Below are 20,430 nucleotides of genomic sequence, written 5' to 3' on the forward strand. Positions count from 1 at the left end.
CACACACACACACACACACACACACACACACACACACACACACACACCCCTACACACACACACACACAGAGCCTAGGCACACACAGGAGTGCACAGAAAAGTTACCCAATATACATTTTTTACATTGATTTGAAATCAGTTATCCAGCAACACTGAACCCAGCAGTTTATGTACACAGGGCCCTAGGGGCCTTGGGAAGCACTGGGTTGGGGAAAAGGAACACAGACTTCTTGCTAACTGTGTTCCCATGATAGAACCTGGGAGCCAGGCTCCCATCTCCTCTCCATTCACTTCTTCTATTAAACATGTTCATATCCATGGCCGGCCAGTCCCCTCCCTGCTCCTGGCAGGGTACAGTGGGCTCTGTCCTCAGCCTCAAGCAGCAAAGAACAGGTACGATGACTTCTGCACCCTCTGGGCTCCTCAGCGGTCCTGGCGCCGAACTGGGGGTGAGGGGGGGTGCCGAACTGGAGGCAAGTCGTAGTGCACAGGGACGTGGCTGTTCTTGGGGCAGTCATAGTGTCCAGGAGGCAGGTCCAGGGGCAGGGGGGGCTGGGACCCCACAGAGTCTCGGTCTAGAGACAGAGAGGGGGACCACAGAGAGGGAGGTGACTCCTCCCCTCCCACCACCCTCCTCCCCTCTCCAGCGGCTCCTGCTCAAAGCCGATGAATGGTGCCTGGCTATCCGCAGCTCCTCAGCTGCCAGTGGGCGAGGCCACCTCAACCAGCCCACCTCACAAGATAGGAAGACACTCTGTCACCTGCCTTGTTCCCAGCTTTTCTGGGTATCAAGCTTACAACTCAGGTGCTGTGAAACCACCATTTCAAATCCTTAGCGCTGTGAGGTGGGTACCGCCACCTACAGGCTCTAAGAGGCAGTATGACTTCCCAAACATCACCCTTGGTTTGAGCGTAAGTCTGAGCCCCAAAGAAGGCTTTCCTGATAGCTCCGTGGTAAAGAAGCTACCTGCCAACACAGGAGATGTGAGTTTGATCCCTGGGTGGGGAAGATCCCCTAGAGAAGGAAATGGCAACCCACTCCAGTATTCTTCCCTGGGAAATCCCATGGACAGAGGAGCCTGGTGGCTACAGTCCATAGGCTTGCAAAGAGTCGGACATAACTTAGCAACTAAACAACAACTGACGCCAAAGACCTTGCTCTTGCTACCACTTCGTGCCACCTCCACATTCTTGTCCTGTCCTTTCTCTTTGCCCTCGTCCCTGTTCTCTCTGCTCCCGTGGAAAACGAGGGCTCACCATGGATCAGAGGGCTGGGCTGCTCATAGGTACCACTGTCTCTCTGTGGCTGGGGGTGTCGCCGCCTCTGGCTGTCTGGGAGCTGAGGAAGCTGCCTGGGGGGAGACCCTGAGGAAGGGCCTTTCATCTCCACGTAGCTGCTCTCCCGGGGGCTCCCTAGCAGGCTGGGCAGGTCCCGGATGGTGGCATAGGGGTTTTCACTGCTCAGGGAAGCCATGCTAGCCCCCAGCCCCTCTTCAGAGATGGGTCCTAAAGTTGGGGGAAAGAAGTCAGGCTCAGTGGAGGCACTGGCTCCTAAACCCCGGGGCAGCCCCCTCCCACCCCCACCCCCGTGCGCTCACCTTTACTATAGAATGGGCCGGGGCCATTACTGTTGCTGTAGCTACAGCTGTAGCTTCGGTCCAGGTGGCTGCTACCTAACAAGGAGAAAGCAACCTGCACTCAGGCCCCTGGTCCCCACCCCAGGGTCCCCTCCTCTAGAACTGGGGCCCAGAACCCCTTCTATAGACATGCGCACTCAGATGGAGCCAGATGCTGGGCTGCACACGTCCACCCTCACCAGAGGCCTTGGCCCCCAGGCTTCTACCTCTGTCCAGAGGCCCTGGCGGGGGCTCCCGACGGTGCTTCCAGTCTGCAGGTAGCGTGGCATGGTTATCAAGTCCGTGGGCTCCACCTGGTCGCTCAGAGGCTTGGAGGCTGGCAAAGAGCTGACTGCCTGGAACCTGGCAGGGAAGAAAGGGTGGGACAGGAACACACAGAGCTGGAGCTCTCCGGAAACCTGGAGATGCACCCACCAGGCACCCACCGTGCACACCCACCCCTAGCACCGACCTTCTTAGCGGGTGGGGGGTTCGGTGAGCACTGTGATAGGGTGTGGTAGCTGGGGTTGGAGTAGTAGTGACTGTAGCTCGGAGGGACATCTGCACAAACAGACACGGGTGCGGGATGGCCTGCCAGCTCAGACACAGGCCTGGGCCCAAGACAGCCGTTCTGTCCCAGGAGATCCGCAGCCGGCCTCGCTGACCTCCCTTCCTCTCTCCAGCTCCCCGCTTCCCATCTCCTAGGTCCAGGGAGGGATGCAGAAGCCCCGCATCCCATCTGCCCTGTGCCAAAGAGTCAGCCACGCACGTGAGTCCCACCCCGGGCCAGCTCACCTGGCATGACATACTCAGAGCCGTCCAGTCGTCCGCTACTGTAGCCCACTGCCAGGTGCTGATGCTCCTTGCCCTTTTGCCAGTGACGGTAGCCAATGAACAGCGCCACCAGAGCCACCACCAGGGACCCCAGCACCGCGATGCCAATCACTGCCCCGAGCGAGTTATAGGCCACTGGAGGGGTGGGCATCATGGTGAACGGCTCCTGGCTTCCTGTGTGGGATGGAGTGGTTGCTCAAGACAGAGTCTTGGCCCTGTTGGTGAGCTTGGGATGCACGGATGGGAGAGGCCCCAGTAGGAAGCCAGGGTGATACAAGAGTACCACCTAGCGGAGACCTGGACAGGTACCTATGTCCTCGTTCCCTGGGGACAGTGCAGAGGCAGGGGCTAGATGAGAACTCACCGATCCTGCAGGGGGCACCACTGTGCCCTGGAGGACACACACAGGCCCCGGTCTCCGGGTGGCACCTCTCTCCGGGACCGCACTGGCATGGTTGGGAGCAGTTGGCACCAAACATCCCTGGAGAACAGCCTGGGAGAAAGTGGAACAGGAGATCAGAGAGGCAAGGGAATGGCAGTCCCCTCCTCGGGCTAGGGCTGGCGCTCGGGGCATGGAGTTGCCCTTCTGTTGGTACCTTCCAAGCAGAGATGTCCGGTCCAGCCCGGGGGACAGAAACAGCTCCCATCCTGGGGGTGGCAAGTCCCACCATGGCCACACTGGCAGAGCTGGGCACAGTTGGCTCCCCAGTGTCCCAAAGGGCATGCTGCAGGAGACAAGGTTGGAGCCTGTCTGGCAGGCAGGGCCAGCATCTCCTGGGTGAATTCTCAGTCCCCAACATCGCTGAAGCCTTCCACTCAGCTTTGGTCTCCCCAGAGACACCAAGGCTTCAAACGGTATCTACACACTGATTACTCACAAATGCTTATCTGCAGTCTCTAGCCTGAATTTCAGACCCACGTGCCCAGCTGCCTGCCTAACCTCTGCACCTGCCTAACAGCCTTTCAAAATAATGTGATCAGGGCCAGACAACCAAAGGCTTCCAAACTACTGTACATCACTTAGCTCTGGACTTTTTTTTTTTTAATATAAGAGAGAAGTAAATGCTCACACCATTCAGGGCATAATTTTTGTGTATATGATACTAGCAGATAATCTAATAGGAGTTACCAAATTCTATGGAAAAAGTCATCTCCAAGATCACTTCCCTCTACCCTGCCCATCTTTTTCACGGTAACTGCTTCGCATTTTCCCTTTTCAAAATTTGCTTTATTCAGTTTTTTTGACTAATCTTTTCCATGATGTTCTTCATATGTTTATGTGGGAAAGAGGCCATTATAAATAAATAAAAAATAAATTGGCAATGCAAAAAAAAAAAAAAAGTCCAGAACTGAGCTTATGGTTTTCCCGTTTTCCCCATGCAGAGGGCAGGGAACTTTTTCCCTGACCCGTTCATTGCTGCATGCTGAGCATCTAGAACAATACCCACCATGTAGGTGATGCCCAATACATATTTGCTTATTGTGTTTACATCAACGGCCGAATCAAGGTGGGTCCAGAGGCTTTTATACCCAGGATCTCGGTCCTCAGCCCATCCCCTCGGCATGCACTCAGACACACGGGCCGCCACATACGTTGAGAGCAGTCAGGGCCGGTCCAGCCAGCCAGGCAGTAGCAGGTCCCATTCGAAGGGTGGCAGGAGGAATGGTTGGCACACTTGCAGGGCACACAGCGTTTGCCATAGCGGCCAGGCTGACAGGCTGGGGGTAAGGGGCTCGTGGTGACTGGGGGCAGGGGCCAACCCTCAGTCAGCCCTTGACTCCACCCTCTCCCTGCCTCCTTCCCACTGTGTGTAACCAGCCCGTAGACTGGAGTCAGCAGAGCAGACCAAGAGGGGAAGAGTGGGGGCTTCTGGCATCTGACACTGGACTGAAAGGCAGGGGGAGGGGAGGGAGCCTCACATTTCTGGCAGAAGGGGCCCCGGAATCCGGGTGCACAAACGCAATTGCCATTCTTGGGGACGCAGGTGCCCCCGTTCTTGCAGGCACAGCTGTTTCTACAGTTGGCTCCCCAGAAGCCGTCAGGGCAGGGCTGGTGGCAGCGGGTACCTGTGAGAGGGGTAGGCTGAGCCTGGCCTGTGTCCCCTCTCCTCATCCATAAGGATTCTCTGCACACATGTCCCGTGGGATACATCCCCCCACCTCCACGGTAAGCCTGGGGCCTGCCCACCATAAGGCTCACCTGTCCACCCAGCCTGGCACTGGCAGTGTCCGTGAACAGGATCGCAGCCGTCAGCATGGTCACAGTCACAGCGACGGGCACAGCCTTCGCCAAACTGCCCCTTCTTAGAGAGGGAGTGGGGGAGAGGCCAGTGAGCTGGGGGATGTGGTGCCCTCCCCTCCACCCAGGCAGGCGGGCGGTTGCACACTTACTGGGCAGGGGAGTTGGCAGTGGGTCCCATGCCACCCAGGGGTACAGGTACAGGCTCCAGTCTGGGGGCTGCAGGCTGCCTCATGGGCACACTGGCAGCTGGCATTGCAACCGAAGCCCCAGGTTCCAGGTGGGCAGGGCACAGAGCAGTTACCACGCTGCCAACCTGGAAGAGGGACTTGTAGGTAGGCATGGGGACCCAGCTGCCCTCCTGAGCAAGCACACACTGGGCAATGCCTGTGCCAGACTCTGAGCTACCAGCACAGGGTGGGGATGGGGGTGCTCACAGCCCCATAGGTGACAAGCATATGAATCGTTGGATGTTGGACAGAAGGCTGAATGACTGTGGGGGATGCACCACCCCCTTCTGAGTCTTGGTTGCCTCTTCTGCCAAAAGAAGGGGGTTGGCAGCAAACCCAAATGCTTACCGAGGCCCCATTAAGTAACTAAATGTGTTCTCCAGGTCATGTGTAAGACAATAGGGAAGAGTGGGGACTGGAGACTGGGACGTTTGTTAAATATGAAGGAGAGCTAGTCAAACAAAACGTGTGTCAGAACCCAGCCCTAAAGACTGCCAAAGGGCCACTCCTGGTAGATCTCCTGGCGCCGGCATTCTGTGATTCTGTATGACTGAGGATGAGGAATGTTCAGCAAAGAGATGCCTCTGGCCTGGGCCTTTAAGGACAATTGGGATTTTTGTGGTTGAAACAAAAGCAAAGTGGATATTCCAGGAAGGAAGTAGCCTGGCTACTTTCCCGCCGTCCAGCTGCTGCCCAGTGATTCCGCCCTTACCCTGCAGCCTCTCCCCTACCCTTGGCCTGCCCCTGCACTTGGACTCTCCCTTCTTCCCATGGCCCCGCCCCCAAATCGCCCTTCCAGGAGACCCCAACCCAGTACCTTCCTTGCAGACGCAGGTGCCATCGATGGGCGAGCAGGCGATGGCATTTTCGCAGGAGCAGCGTGCGGAGCAATTGATTCCGTAGGTGTCAGGGGGGCAGAGGCTAGCGCAGTGCGGTCCCTGAAAATGGGGGTGGGTGGGTGGGCGCACTCATGAGAGGGGCGGGCGGACTCCCCGGGCCTCTTCCGCACCTCCCTCGCGGCGGAGCTCGCCTCACCGTGTAGCCTGGCGCGCACAGGCAGAGGCCGCTGTCGGGCTGGCAGACGCCGCCGTGAAGGCAGAGGCAGTGCTCCTGGCAGCCCGGCCCGTGCGTGTCCTGCGGGCAGCTCTCGTTGCAGTGGAGGCCCGCCCAGCCCGGCAGGCACGAGCACTCCCCGCTCATCGGGTGGCAGCTGCGGGCAGAGGCGCGGGCGCCGGGCTCTCTGAGCCGAGGTCCGCAGGCCGACCTCCCCCCGCCCCACTCCCGCCTCCGCGGGGTGGAGGGGGTAATCAGGGAGGCTCCGCGCCATTCCGGGGGCGGCCCCCCGACCCCCGTCCCCGAGGCCCCGCCCGGTTCTCCTCTGCCACATCTGCGTCCCGCCCCCGCCCAGGATATGCCCCCGGTGCTTTTCGTGACTCCGGTGGCTTCAGCACTGAAGGCCTCTCCCACTGGCCTCCTGACCCCTTGACCACAGCGTCCCACGGCCTACCTGAGGCTGTGCTCCGGGTCGCAGGTGCAGGGCACCTGGCAGCTGAGGCCGTAGAAGCCGTCGGGGCAGAGGCGCTCGGCGCAGCGGTCCCCGGTGAAGCCGTGTTCGCACAGACACGCGCCGTTGGCCGGGAAACAGAGGGCGCCCGGGGCGCAGTCGCACGTCTCAGCACAGTCCAGCCCGAAGCGGCCCACGGGGCACTCCTCGCGGCACCTGGGCGCCTCGGGGGAGTGAGCCTGGCAGACGCCGTCCACAGCTGCCCCTGCACCCCTCATGCCCGGGCTAACACCACTCACCGGTCCCCCGTGTATCCCGGAGCACAGCGACACTGCCCGGTGAATCGGTCACAGAGGCCTCCGTTGTGACAGCGACATTCCCGGGAGCAGTTGGGTCCATGGAAGCCCTCGGGGCAGGGCAGGGAGCAGATGGCGCCCTGTGGGGGCTGAGAGGTCAACAGAGCCCCGGGAGCCCAGCCCCTCCCCACGGCCAGAGGACCCACCAACACCCTATACCCACCAACACTCAAACTTCTCCAGGGCCCCCACAGCCTACCCCCTCACACACATCCCCCTCAGAAGCCCTGGAGAGAACCACCCACAGAATTCATACCCACAGGCCCCACCCTTCATACCGTCCAGCCAGGTGGGCAGCTGCAGGAATCCTCGGAGGCCTGGAAGACGCCCCCATTTTGGCAAGGCGGAGTGCTGGGGCAGGAGAAGCCAGCACTATGGGGTGAACAGGACACCTCGCAGCTGTTGAGCAGAGGGAGTGAGGTCAGTCTGTAAACAAGCAGTACCTACGGAATTCCCCCTTTGCCTCCCAGGCCCTCGGGACCCCAGGGTTCAGTGAGCCACACCCACCCATCCCTGTGCTGTCTCATTCCCCTTCCCTGTTGGGTAGGGCAGGGATCAGAAGTTTCCAGGACTGGAGTGAAGAGCCATGGGTGGTCCGTCTGCTCTCTACATGCCCTCCATTCCACCTTCACTCATGCTGGTCTCTGGGGGTAACATCTCTGCCTGCCATAGTTTTCATCCCAAGGGCTCAACCCTGGAGCTCCTCCATGAAGCTGGATCTTTGATCTCCACCTAGATGGATGGTCTCCCTCCTGTGACTCCCCAGCGCTCCCTGCACCCTGCCTTGCAATAGGCTCTCTGTGACTCTCTCAGCACCACTTGGGGACATACTTTCATTCAAACGCTGGCTCATGTTATCTTCACAGCAACCCTTTGAGATGGACAATACTGCTCCCATTTCATAGAAAACCAGCTCGTGAAGAGACAGCAATGTGTTCAAGGTTGCTCCTCCAGGGAACAGTAAAGCTGGGGCCAGGATCTTGGCCCCTTGGTTGCATCCCCAAACTGAGGATCCTGAGTTCCCTGGTTTCCCCGTATGTGCCCGTGCATCCGGGTCTGCGATCCCATTAGTGTGCATTCCTCCCGTTACATACGTGGGCCCAGTTCTCTCTGGGGGGCAGAGGCAGGCTCCGGTCTGGGGGTTACAGGGTGCCCCATGGCACTGGCAGCTGAACTGGCAGGCAGGGCCATAGAGGCCAGGGGTGCAGGGCTGAAGGCAGTGTGGGGGCTGCAGGCCAGAGGGACAGGAACATGCCCCACTCTTGGGGTCGCAGGAGCTGCCGTTGCCGCAGTTGCAGGGCTTGTCACACTTCGGCCCCCACACTCCTGGGGCACAAGCTGGGGGATGAGAGGGTGGAAGGGGGTCACCAGGGGTCTTGCCCCTCCCCAGCTCCTCCAGTTAGCTCCTATCTCTGTCTCCTGGTCCCAACACATGCCCCCATGCCTGGCTTTGGCCCATCGGCTATACCACACCCCGAGAAGAGGCAGCTGGCTGCAGTGGGACTCTGCTGGGTGGTTGCCCTGGAGTCCTAAGCACCTGTGCCCTGGTAGGGAGGGTGTGCCTCCTTGCAGGCACAAAAGGACTCGCCCTGCAGTCACCAGCCACTCACCACTGGAGCAGTCGTCACCCCGCCAGTCTTGCACACATTGGCACTGATTGGGTGCCACACAGCGGCCATGGACACACTCCTGAGCACAAAGCGCTGGGGCAGAGATGGGGGTTGGGAGTGAGAAGATGCTTCCATTCCTGCCCTACCCACCTTTTATCCTCTGAAGCCCAACCCCAGCTTCCTCCCATACCAGGGACCTGGAGTTAGCCTGCCAAACAGCATTTCAGCCTCTCAGGCGCAGAAAGACTGAGAGTGAGCAACTCAGGTCAGAGCATGCCAAGACCTCAGGGTTCTGGACTCCCCAGCTCCTTTCTGTGAACTTCTCAAAGCACCTTGCTGGGAAATGAGCATGGGGGTGAGGTTCCTCACAAAGGAACCATATATAGATGCTGTCCAGACAGGAGCTGGGGTGGTCAGGCTGGGTAGGAGTCTCTGTAGCAGGTTGGTGATGGTCCAAGCTGAGGAAAGGGGAGACAGAGCGAGCAGGCTCCGCTCCGGAGATTTCAGGGTGCCAGGAACAGGGGACAGGAGAGACTGGACAGAGACAAGTCAAAACAGATAGGGACAGGCAGAGTCAGAGAGAGAAGCAGACGCCGAGCCCGGAGACACAGGGACTAAGAGACCCAGGCGGCCCCAAGACAGAGCTGCAGAGCCAGAGCCAGCTGACGGAGGTGTGAAGAGGGAGTGGGGGAGGCCTGGGGTCAGCTAGAGACAGAGGTCTGAAGTGGCAGCTCTGTCCCTCGAGACAGGGCTGGGGAGGCGGGGGGCAGGGGAGCAGCCCCCAGGACTCACGGACACAGGCCCCGCGGCTCTCATAGAAGCCCCGGCAGCACCGCAGGCGCATCCGGTGCTCGGTCTTCACCACTTGGCGGTACACGGTCCGGTAGACAACACTGGGGAGACCCAGAGCCAGCCCTCAGTCTCCCCCGCAGAGGCCCCGGCTTCCACCCCACCCCAGCATGGCCCTGGCAGGGCCTGGGGCACCTCCCAGCGCTCTACTCCTCTGCTCCTCTGGGGAAGCAGAGAAAGAACACCCTCTTTGCCCCCCGCCCAGCCACACACCCGCACAACACACCACACCTGCCCACGGAGGGGGCCGGGCACTCACGTGGGCCGGGGACAGGTGTGTGGGCTCTCCCAGGGCCGGCCGCAGGGCTCCGAGGGGAGCAGGCTGAAGGGGCGGGAATGCGACTCCTTGGTAGTGGTGGTGAAACTGCAAGGCAGGGGTCAGGGTCGGGCCCAGGGCAGGGAGAGCCTGAGCTGGCACCCAGGGGCGGGGCTGCAGGGGCTGAGCCACAGTGGGGAATATTCAGCTTTGCTCCTCCAAACCGAGGATGGAGCCCCATCCTGTCGTCCTTCGATCTAGAGGGATCCTCCCTGAGTTGGAATATTCCTGGGAATATGCCATTCCAGCCTCCCATTCTCTACCCCTGTCCCCCGGCCTCCTCTCCCTATATGGGGAGATGGAGCTAGAACTGACTTCTGGGCCCAGAAGATGGAGATAGGTTGAAGCACTTCTGGCCAAATCTGGCCTTGTTCACCAACCCCGTCCCCTTTGCTCTCCCTGGGCGATACCCTCTGCTTGCCCCCTAGTGAATAGCTCCTCCCCTGTGCTTTGTCCTGCAGCCAGCCTCACACAGGGACCAAGGAACCAGAATAAAGAGAGGACAAGGTCAGAGCTGAGATGGAGAATGAAACGATCAAGATGGGGATGGAGTCAGAACATCCCGTTGAGGGGGCAGAGGTACGAGACACAGAAATAGGAAGGAGGTGAGGCTGGAGAGGGGGAGGCGATGAGGAAAGAGGAGCCCAAGCGGGGAGAATAAGGAGCAGGGGGCTTGGGGCCCTCGAGGCGCAGCAGGGGCCCTCTCTCACCTTTCCCAGAAGCTGCAGGTGTTGGGGTCCTTGGGGTTGAGGGTGGCAGCCAGCCCCAGCTCCAGGGCTAGGAGAAGGAGGGCCCGCAGGGGAGGTGACATTGCAGGGGCCTGTGACAGAGCCAGGCGCAGAGCAGGTGAGGGGCACTGTAGCCACAGACCTGGAGGAGCAGGTCTCTGCAGAGACAGAGCCAGGCTGAGAGCGGAGATGAGGCTGCTGCCTCTGGTCCTCTGAGTCCTGCTGCCTGGGCTCCACTCTTGTTCCTGACCGCGTGGAGCACTGCCACGCTTCTGAGTCTTTCTCACATGGCTTCCTCTGTCTGGACATCGGCCTCTCATTCTTCACCTTGAGCACTCACCTTTCAAGGTCTAGCCCAAGCGTCACCTCTCTTTCCTTGCCCTGCTCCTCAGCTTCCACTGGCAGACAGCCCCCACCCATTCTTTCAGGGACCCCCAGCACCATTCACCCACATACTGCTGTTCTGGTGCCTGTTCCCTGACCACGACTTCTGGAGGCAGGGACCTGTGTGTGAATTCCCAGGCCCCAGCCCAGCCCCTACCTAGGGTACCTGGATATTGTACCAAGGTTCCCTGGTGGCTCAGACAGTAAAGAATCCCCCGGCAATGCGGGAGACCTGGGTTTGATCCCTGGATTGGGAAGATCCCTTGGAGGAGGGCATGGCAACACACTCCTATATTCTTGCCTGGAGAATCCCCATGGACAGAGGAGCCTGACCAGCTATGGTCCAGGGGGTCGCAAAGAGTCGGACACGACTGAGCGACTAAGCACAACAACAGTGAAATAGGAGCCGATGAAGGGAAGTTACAAGAGAAGCCGGCCTGGGCTCAGTTAGGGAAAGAACTTTCCAACAGTTGAAGCAGTTCTGTGACAGAATCAGCAGCCTCGCATGGTGAGCTCCTCATCCCTGAAAGTAGGCAGGCAGAGGCCAAAACCACCCTGTTTGGGGGCTTCCAGCAGTTAGGGGCTTCCTACTGGGGAGGAGTAGCACTGGGTCCCAGGGACCCTGAAAAAGGCCCCTCCCACCACTGGGAGGGCACAGCTCCTACTGTCTCTGGGGAACCAATGGTGACTTCTCTTCCCAACTTCTTGATCAGCGTTATCACATCAGTAGTGAAACCAAGCATGGGGGGATTATTTACACCACAGAAATCAGCAAACACCACAAATCGGGGCCAGTACCCCTCCCCACCAGGGCCGGTTGTTAAAGCCGTGCCAGCACACCCCTGCACCCAACTCTAGGCGCTGTCACCAAGGAGGTCCCCAACCTGACCTCAGCCTTGAGAAGCCCCCAGCTCCCTCTGACCACCCACCCGCCATCTGGAAGTGGGCTCCCCCCCCTCTTCTCCACGCCTGGCCTCACCCGGTGGGCGGGAAGCGGCTCAGGACCTCGGAGGAGTCTGTTCTGGCTCCTGAGCTCAGGAGCAGCTGAGCCCCTTGAGCGGCCACCCCCGCCGCTGGTTTCAGATTCTGTGTTCAGTGTTCCTAAAACTTGCCCTGGCTCCCTCCTCTACACCTCCCTGAGGCACCCACATCTGCTTATAATTTTCCCGGGAAGAGAGAAAGGTCATGGTAGCTGGCCCCTTCCCCCTGACTATCTCTGGAATGCGCTGGCCCCGGCCCCGCCCCAGGCCCCCCACCCACACACTCAGCTCCCATCAGGGCAGCCTCCTAGGGATGCTCCCCACCGTGCCTTTCGCCCCACCAGTAAACCCTCCAGCGGTCTGTTCACCACCCTCTCAGCTACAGGGCTGGCCCACCTCTCTTCCCCAGGTTTCCTCATCCCACCCACTCCAGTCTTGCAGAGCTGTAAGGCCCTCCCAGGACTCTGGTTAGAGGTCCCATCCCAGCTCCCCCGGGGCAGATGTCCCACCTCCGGTCCTCTCCGCGTTCTTCCCGGCCACCCTCAGTCCCCAAGTAACTCACCAGGCCTCTATGACATCCTGGGGCCTGAGAAACTCAGTTGAGCCAGGGATAGGGTGTCACGGTCCTCAGGCCCCAGGGCCTGGGGGCATCCAGGGAGGATCCTGGGGGTCCCGGTGCTCAGGATATGGAGCCTGAAAACAGGAAATGGAGCCCAGCTAGAATGTGTGCATATGGGGAGGGCAGCAGGGAGCATGATTGTGGGCTGAGCATGGGGTGGCTCCATCCTCCCACCACCCTGAACTCAGAAGGTAGGATAGGGATAGGTAGGGGCAGGGCCAGAAGCCGCCTTCCCAGCCCACTCTGAGGAGGTGAGGGAGGGACCCAGCCTGGCCTCAGAGAGCCAAGCTGCAGTCAGGAGTGTCCTTCAGGTGACCCCCACAGTCTGCCCCCCCACCCACACAGCCCCCCAGCTCCCTCCCCAAAAGATCTGGCTCCTCCTCCCAAGGTTCCAAAACTACAGCTCTCCTCCAGCCACCTCCCCAGGCCCCTGTCTGGTCCCAGCTGACCTTCTCCCCTTCTCCCTCGAGTTTGCTTGGCAGCAAGCCCGGGGACAGGACCCCGAACCTTCCATACATCTCCCCCTGTTCACCTGTCAATTGGTCCTCACTCCCCTCTTCCTGGAGCCTGGCCTGGGGTCCCATCCTCCAACTGGAGCCCAGTCTGCCTGGATGGAAGGTCATCACCATTGTTCCTGGGTGAGCCTCATCTCCAGCCATTCAGGGACCCCCCACTTCACCCCCAGGCTTCCCACGGCCTGGATCCATCTCCAGAGCCCAAGGCTGCAGTGAGGTGGACAAGACCTGCAGCACGAAGGCCCCAGGAGGTGGAGCAGGGTGGGGGCTGCCCTCCCAGAGAGAGAAAGTCCTTCCTTTCATCTACATCAGCCCCCTCCCACCGGCCACCTCCTCTTAACCAGCTTCCAGAGGAAACTGTTCAGGGGAGCAACTGGAGGTTTAGTCGCTAAGTCATGTCTGACTCCTGGGACCTCATGGACCATAGCCCACCAGGCTCCTCTGTCCATGGGATTTCCAGGCAAGAGTACTGGAGTGGGTTGCCATTTCCTTTTCCAGGGGATCTTCTCCCACATTGCAGGCAGATTATTTACCAACTGAGCCACCAGGGAAGCCTGAGAGGGGCTTAACCCCAACCCCAGGGGGTTGACTCTAATAACTAGAGGGGTGGGGTGAGGCCCTTCCCCAAAAGGGCCTCAGGGCAGGACTGCAGTGTGGAGGAGGCCCCAGCTGGTCAGTGGCGGGGCTGGAAGCCAGAGTGGGGCGGGTGAGATCAGTGGGTGGTCTGCAGGGAGGGGAGAGATGGGATGGGGATCCTGGCAGGGAGGGGCAGGGTTTGGGCTCACCAGCCTCAGCCCCTGAGGAGGGAACACAGGCCAGACCAGGAGCCCCTGCCTGGCGCCCTAGGCTTGTCTACATCTGAGCCTTTGTCCCTGAGGGGCTGGGGAACCTGAGACCCTGGCCACTCTCCCCCAGCACCTCCAAGCCCGGCAGCACTGGGGTCCATGTGGCCCTTCAAGGGGTTTAAATCAGACAACTACCGGCTCCCCATTTGAGCCCAGAGCCCACACTGCAGGCTCCCTTCTTCCCATACAGATAACCTCCCCCTCTGCCCCCTTTCTCCACTTCACCTCTGGACTAAGGGACCCACACATCTTTCCTCACAACTGGAATACCAATGTGACCCCATGTATCATTTACCACGTTGGCACAAGCAGTGGGCTGAACAGTTTATATGGATCATCTCGGGTAGAGCTTATGTCAACTCACTGTGGTGAGGAGGGCATGGCAACCCACTCCAGTATTATTGCCTGGAGAATCCCATGAACAGAGGAGCCTGGGAGGCTACAGTCCGTAGGGTCACAAAGAGTAGGACACAACTGAAGCGACTTATCACACATGCAACCTATGGTGTTAGCTATTGTTATTCACTTTACAGATGAGGAGACAGGCAAGGACAGAGTAAGTCCCTTGCCCAAGGCCACATGGAGAGCAATGTCAGTGCTGGGATCCAAACCCAGACCAGAAGAGCCCTCCCACTGCGGTTCTAGTCTCTCCCGAGCCCAGGCAGGAATCCCAGGGGCTTTGCGTCTCTCTTTAATAGCCTTGATTATGGTGAGGGGGTGCCTGGCAGGGGTTGGACAGGGAAGTGGATGGCGGGGGGAGTGGGCTGCCGCAAGAACTTGATCAGAGGCGTGGGAACCAGGATGTGTTTACAGTCAAGAATGAGCTGACACTTCTCTCTCCTCCACCTCGAGATGCAAAGCAGCTGGGCGCCTGGCCAGGCCTTCCAGTCCCCAGTCCCGCCTTCGAGGGCCCCCCAGCATCCCTGCCCTCTCAGCCCCCAGGCCCATGCAGGGCCCAACCCAGCTCGTCCTCCCCTGCTCTTCTATTCAGCCCGATCCCCTCTGGTGGGGAGCCCTTCCACTCTCACTGTGTTCCAGCCTCTGCTGGAAGGAGGGCAATGGGTCTGAGGCCTCTGGGAAGGGAGTGGAGTTCCTAGTGGACCAGAGATGGTCCATTTCTATGGAAAGCAGAGAGCAAGAGTGGGGCTGATGGAAGTGAGACAGCAGGAGGGGCTTCCCCACCAGCTCCCTTCCAGCTGCTCTTCTTTGGGTGGTGGTGCAGCAAAAGATACTGTCTGAACTCTGCAGCCCCCGCCACTCCTGTTCAAACCTGGGTTCAAATCCCAGCTCTCAGTTCCCTCATCTCTAAAATGGGGAGGGTGATAGTACTTGTCTTCATAGGGTTCTCGTGCAGAGTCATAAATGAGTTCATGCAGACAAAGAGCTTAGAGAACTACCTAAGAAGCTCCATGAACAGCCACTGTTTGCTATAGCATCCTTAGACCCAGTCCTCCTGCACCCAGAGCGGCCCCTTCCCCACTCCACCTGGCACTGTCATACTCTGAGTATAAATTCCAGGAAAAACTGTTTCTCTTTTTTATGTTTTTTTTTTTTTTTGCCGAAGAACCCCTACGATGATCCGGGAATGGGAATGGGGCCCTAGATGCTGACAAACAGAAAGGATGTGGGGAGGGAAGGGGATCACGCTTCCCCCGAGAACTCTATCCCCCAGAATGACGGGCTGCCCGCCAGGTACATCTTCAAGCCAAAGGCGGTTGATGAGGCAGGACGCCTGAGTTCTGTTTCCCGCTGCCCCAGCTCTCAGCTTGAGCACCAGCTCCAGCTCTTTTTCTTGGCTCCACTGCCCCCCACCCACCCACCTCCTCTCTTCTCTGTCTCTCTCTTCCACTTTCCCATCTTGGAGACCAAAGTTTCTAGTACTTACAAGCTGTACGACCTCAGGCACATCACTTGAGCCCTGAGAGCCTCCATTTCCTCATCTGTAAAATGGGAGAACAGCCCCGCATCTCCCAGAGTTCAGTGGGAGTTGGAACTGCTGGTTCCAATAACCATCCTAGAACAGAGCCTCTGGCCACAGGCTGCGCAGTGGAGGATGCAAGAACAGAATCCCCCAAGTTCTGGCTCTCTGCCTCTTTCTTTTTGTCTTTTCTTCTTCAGAAACCCTCCGCTTTCTGTTGTTTTTTCTTTCTCTGTCACTTTCTTGGTCTCCTTCTGCCTCTCTCCTTTCTTTTCTGTGTCAAAGCTGCCATGTACAGTCGTGTAGCGTGTTCACTGCACTAGGGACTCTGCCTTCAGGTATGCAGTGGAGGCTGATGCCAACCACGACCCACACACTGAGCCCTCGGTGCCAAGGTTGCCTCGCCCTGTGGCTCTCTTGTCTTCCAGGATCTCCCCGTTGTCTGTCTGTTCTCTGTGCCCCTTCCTGACCTCTCTTTGCCTTGGAGACAGGCTGGCTTGGTCCTTCCCACTCAGCAGAGAGATCTGAGTCCCAAGACTTCCATTCCCTCCCCACTCAGCGAGGCCCTCTGACCCAGCTCTGCCAGCAGCCTAGACTGCTCTGCTCCACGTGCCACTCAGAACACCCGTGTACACACTCGTACACACATGCATAAAGCCCCTCCTACATCCAGCCAAGCCAGGCCCCCCGGCACGCCAGGCATGTCTGCCGGATGGAGGGACAGGAAGCCTGCGCACTCCTCGTGCTCCAAAGGCTGGGCTGGAAGGGAGCAGGGGTGAGGGGCAGGTCTTGTGTTCTCTGTGGCTCAGGAAACAGAAGCTAGAGGGTCCTCAGCCCGACCTGTTTACTCATCAGGAAATAGAGAAACTGCAGGAGTTCTGATTCACCAAACATTCACCACATGCCTGCTGGAGGCTGGAGCCAGTCCAGACCCTCACCATCACCCACAGGTGGAGTGACCGTCACCCCCGTGTCACAGAAGAGACCGGGGAGGGTCTCTGGTAGAAGGACTTGTCCAAGGGCCAGCTGATCAGCAGGATTCAAATCTGCTTTAAAGAACAAAGCAGTGGGGGGGGGGAGGTGACCTCTGGGGTGACCCAGACCAGGGAGTCGCTCCCCCTGCTCATCGCCACCCCCAGATAACCCCACAAAGTGCACCTCCGCTCTGGCCGCTGCCCCTCTCTAACGCCTCTGTGGCTCCCCAGCACCCTGGGAAAGGGCACCCAGGGCCCAGTGGCCAGCCTCGGCTCCTGGGCTCCCATCACACTGGACGTGTCTCTCACCACACGGGCACCTCCGCCCAGGCCACCTCTGGAATATCCAGGTCCTACCCCTCCTTCCAGGCCAGCCTCATCCAGGAAGCCCCCTCAGTGACTCCACACCGCCGCTGTTCTCCCCTTTCCTGGGACCTTCCTCCAGGCTCTTAGCACATTCACCGCTGTGGCCCAGTGGAGCCCTGGGTTGTTCCTCAATTCTTCCCTGAGGCCAGCTTCAAGCTGGACACGGACCAGTCCCCAGGGGCCAACACTCCTCAAACTCCAGCCACAGAGACCAGTATCCTTCCTCTGGGGCCAGGTGGGACTAACCTGGCTCAAGCCAGGAGCTCACAGCCCCCGGAACCCCTCAAGTCTGATGGCCTGATGAGGTAGTAGGGGCCACATCCTGTGACCGCCAGCTTATGAGTGAGGCTGGTTTCCCCGCCAGACTGGGACAGCCTCTAATTCCAGTCCTGTCTGAGGCTCTAAGAATGGCCGGGCTGCCCCCCGAATGTTCCCTCAAGGCTCCCATCCCCTGGTCATTATATTCCTATTAAAGGCTGTCTTCCCCACTGGAATGGAGCTCCGTAGGGTCAGGGCACTTCTCTGCCTGCCTTACCACCACGTCCCCAGCTCTGGCCAGCACCTACAGGCACATATCCAGGGTGTGTGGCACCCAGTGGGCGGTAACTGAAGGTTGCGTGGAGTGGATGGACTGATAAACTCTAAACCCTTTTTGACTTGGGTAAGCCTGACCTTACTTGGTGGGAAATGGGGAGAGGGAGAGGCTGTGGCTTGTTTCTGGCTCAGCAGACACCAGGGCCTCCCTTCCAGGGCCTTTAAGACCCAACATTGCTAAGTACATGGAAGGTGGAGTTCAGAAAGAACTTCCCAACATTACAAACTGAAAGGCAGCTCCAGACCTGCCCTCCTGAAGGCAGCGGGCAGGAATTCCTCAGGGCTGGCCTCCAAGTTCCTCTGGGATGAGGCCACCGGAGTGCCGGAGTGCCGGGCACTGAGTCACCTGGAGAGGAGGGGGTGTGTGCTCATCCTGCACTTCCACTCAGGGACCACGCCCACCCCTCACTGTCTAGCCACACATCTCCTTCTACACAGAGGAGGGCGCAGATGCTACCAGGTGGGGGCGGGCTGGGAGGGCAAGACGGGAGAGGAACTCAGAAGGCTCCCTGGCCCAGCGCCCAGCTGTGTGCTAGAGACCCCCATCTCGCCATGTGTGGGCGCTGTGACACCAGTTACCACCCCTATACGGTGAGCTGGATCCTTTCAGTTCGTTCTCTCAGTAACCCTAGAAAGCAGGTGCTATTATACTGCCTGTTTTGTAGATGAAGTAATCCCGCTTTCACTGCCCAGGGACCGGGTTCAATCCCTCATTGGGGAACTAAGACCCCACAAGCCATGCAATCCCCCAAAAAACAAATCCCAAAGAGGGTTAAGTAATTTTCCCAAGGGCACACAGCCAGCCAGGGGCAGGGTGGGTGTGTGGACCAGGTCCATCAAGCTCCAAAGACAAGGCTGCCCCGTAGGCCCTTCTCTTTGATCTTTAGACGCTGTCTCTCCTTCTGTTTCTACCTTCTCTACCTCCTTCTTGTTCTTTTTCTCAGTCTCTGCTCTGTTTTTCCAAATATTTCTGCCTGTGTGTTTTTCCATCTGTTGGTCTCTGCTTCCACATTCCTGATTCTCTTTATCTCTGTCTTGTCTTTCTCTCTCCTTCCGTGTCTCCTCTTGCTCCTCCTGCTAGCTTCTCTCTGAGAGGTTAGGTGACTGGGCTAGTAACAACACCCTCCCCAGAGCTAGGATGGGCCTCGGGGCCCCTCATGCACCCCGGGAAGGGTCTTTTTCAAGGCTTTCAAGGCTACTCAAAGGAGAAGTTCAGAGCACTGTGGTGGAGGCCCTGCCTGACCCAAGTCCCCTCTCTAGCAATGTGTGTTGATGGTAGGGAGGCAGACAGCAGCCCAGTGACCAGGTTTCCGAACCGTGGTCGGGGCTGCCTAGAAAGCCAGTTTCCTCTTCTGGGAACGTCTGATAGGGAATGGAAGGGGGGCAGTGGGTGGTGGAGAAACAGATGCCAACCCTCAGCTTCACCGCCTGGTGAAGACTGGAAGACAGAGGGGAGCCTGGCCAAACCAGCTCCTAGGTGGCAGGGAGGGTAGCCCCAACTGCAATGGCAAGTTTGCTGGGTAGGCTTTGGGAAACCGCAAAAACAGCAGAGACAGCAGCAGGGGACAAATGGCTAGAGAGAGGAGAGTGGTCCCACACCTGGCCCCATGTGCCCACCCCAGGGACTGTCGCATGGATTGGGATGGGATGGGATTCAGACAGCTCCCTGACCCCGCAGGCCCAGTAAGCTGTAAGGCCAGTAAGCCCAGTAAGGCCAGGGTTGAGAGCTGACCCCTTGCCCAATCCTGCCTGGAACTGGGGTCTGTCTGAGCCTGGGAGCCTGGGAAACTCGGGCCAGCACAAGCTGTTCCCATCCCCGGGGACTAGGGTCACAGCCCAGCCTCGGGAAAGGCTACTCATAAAAGGCCAGAGCAGGACAGCTGAAAGTTCCCTACTGGAGGCTGGAGATGCAGCCCCCTCTGGGGCCCCCTCCCCCTCCTCCCCCTCATACACACCAGCCCAGAGGGCTTTCTGAGGATCCACATGCCTGAGATCTTGGGCCAACTCCCTGCTCCTCAAACCAGCAAAGCTGTGAGCCCCAGGGACCTGAAAACCTGGGTCCCTTCCCTCCATACTCCTCAAAGATTTCTCCTGGTGGGGAGAGGAAGGACCCTGTAATGAACACGGAGCAGGCACAGTTCTAAGCAGGAGACATGTTTTTGCTCTCTAACCCTCACAACAATCCCATAAGGTAGGCACTGTATCGTATCACTCCCCTTTTAGAAATGAGAAACCAAGACACAGGTCCTACCGCTAATAAGGGGACAAGTCGAGATTCGAACCTGGACAGCCTTGACTTCAACGTGGGTGCTCTTTAACACTAGGCAGCCAAGAAGAGGGCCTGGTAAGTGCTTCTCTCTCCAGCCCTCACAGGGGGCCAGTGGGGTGGTGGCTGCCCCTGGACTCACAAAGTTCCATACAAGGGGCTGGGAAGCGGCCTTATTTGCATGTCATTTACATGCAATTTCATTATGGATGGCAACCCCCAATCCCCTTTGGCCCATCTCCACTGCCCCATCCCCTTCAGGTCTCTCTCCCCCACCACACACTCCACCCAGAGGCCCCCCAGGGCAGAGTGGTCGCGAGACCAGGGCGGCGCCATCACTCACCTGCCTCGCGACCTTATTTCTCCGTTTGCCTGGGATGGGGAACGCCCAGGTGGGTCCAGAGGAGGACAGGGCAGGGGTCCCTGCGTGGAGCCCCAGCCCGACTGCGGGAGCGGCGGGGAGGCCGAACGTTGTGGATCGCTGGGCGGGGAGGGGCGCGGAGGGGCGGGGGGCAGGAAAGGGGTGGGAACTCGGGCCCTCGCCAAGGCAGGAAGTTTTGACAAGGAAACCGGGAGCCGGGGGAGGGGAGATCCAGAGTGCCCGGGGAGGGAGGCTGTGTAGGGGTGGGACCACGGAGGCCAAGCGGCGGCGAGGACGACCTGGCAGCCTGGACCGGGTGCAGAGAG

At 59.1% G+C, this 20,430-nt stretch overlaps 1 protein-coding gene across 5 annotated transcripts; it reads right to left on the reverse strand.

Annotated features, from left to right (window-relative positions):
* Positions 1 to 91: 91 nt before the first annotated feature.
* PEAR1 (platelet endothelial aggregation receptor 1) lies at positions 92 to 20,223 on the reverse strand. Of its 5 annotated transcripts, none has more exons than XM_040230219.1 (24): positions 20,087 to 20,223; positions 12,209 to 12,339; positions 10,265 to 10,374; positions 9,498 to 9,602; positions 9,182 to 9,282; positions 8,390 to 8,482; positions 7,874 to 8,117; positions 7,058 to 7,178; positions 6,723 to 6,859; positions 6,427 to 6,639; positions 5,955 to 6,129; positions 5,737 to 5,857; positions 4,842 to 5,005; positions 4,651 to 4,753; positions 4,371 to 4,517; positions 4,044 to 4,169; positions 3,047 to 3,175; positions 2,815 to 2,943; positions 2,412 to 2,624; positions 2,089 to 2,177; positions 1,844 to 1,979; positions 1,599 to 1,673; positions 1,258 to 1,506; positions 92 to 575 (listed from the first exon to the last, which is right to left on the reverse strand). In XM_040230219.1, the coding sequence occupies exons 3-24, from the start codon at positions 10,363 to 10,365 to the stop codon at positions 424 to 426; spliced, it is 3,123 nt and encodes a 1,040-aa protein (XP_040086153.1). In that variant the 5' UTR covers positions 10,366 to 10,374; positions 12,209 to 12,339; positions 20,087 to 20,223; the 3' UTR covers positions 92 to 423. The 5 variants fall into 5 exon arrangements, with proteins under 5 accessions (XP_040086153.1, XP_040086152.1, XP_040086154.1 ...); XM_040230218.1 differs by having other exon boundaries at positions 10,265 to 10,440; XM_040230220.1 differs by having other exon boundaries at positions 10,265 to 10,459.
* Between the last annotated feature and the right edge of the window lie 207 nt (positions 20,224 to 20,430).

This window comes from Oryx dammah, unplaced genomic scaffold (genome assembly GCF_014754425.2).
Source record: "Oryx dammah isolate SB20612 unplaced genomic scaffold, SCBI_Odam_1.1 HiC_scaffold_28, whole genome shotgun sequence".
Lineage (NCBI taxonomy): Eukaryota > Metazoa > Chordata > Mammalia > Artiodactyla > Bovidae > Oryx > Oryx dammah.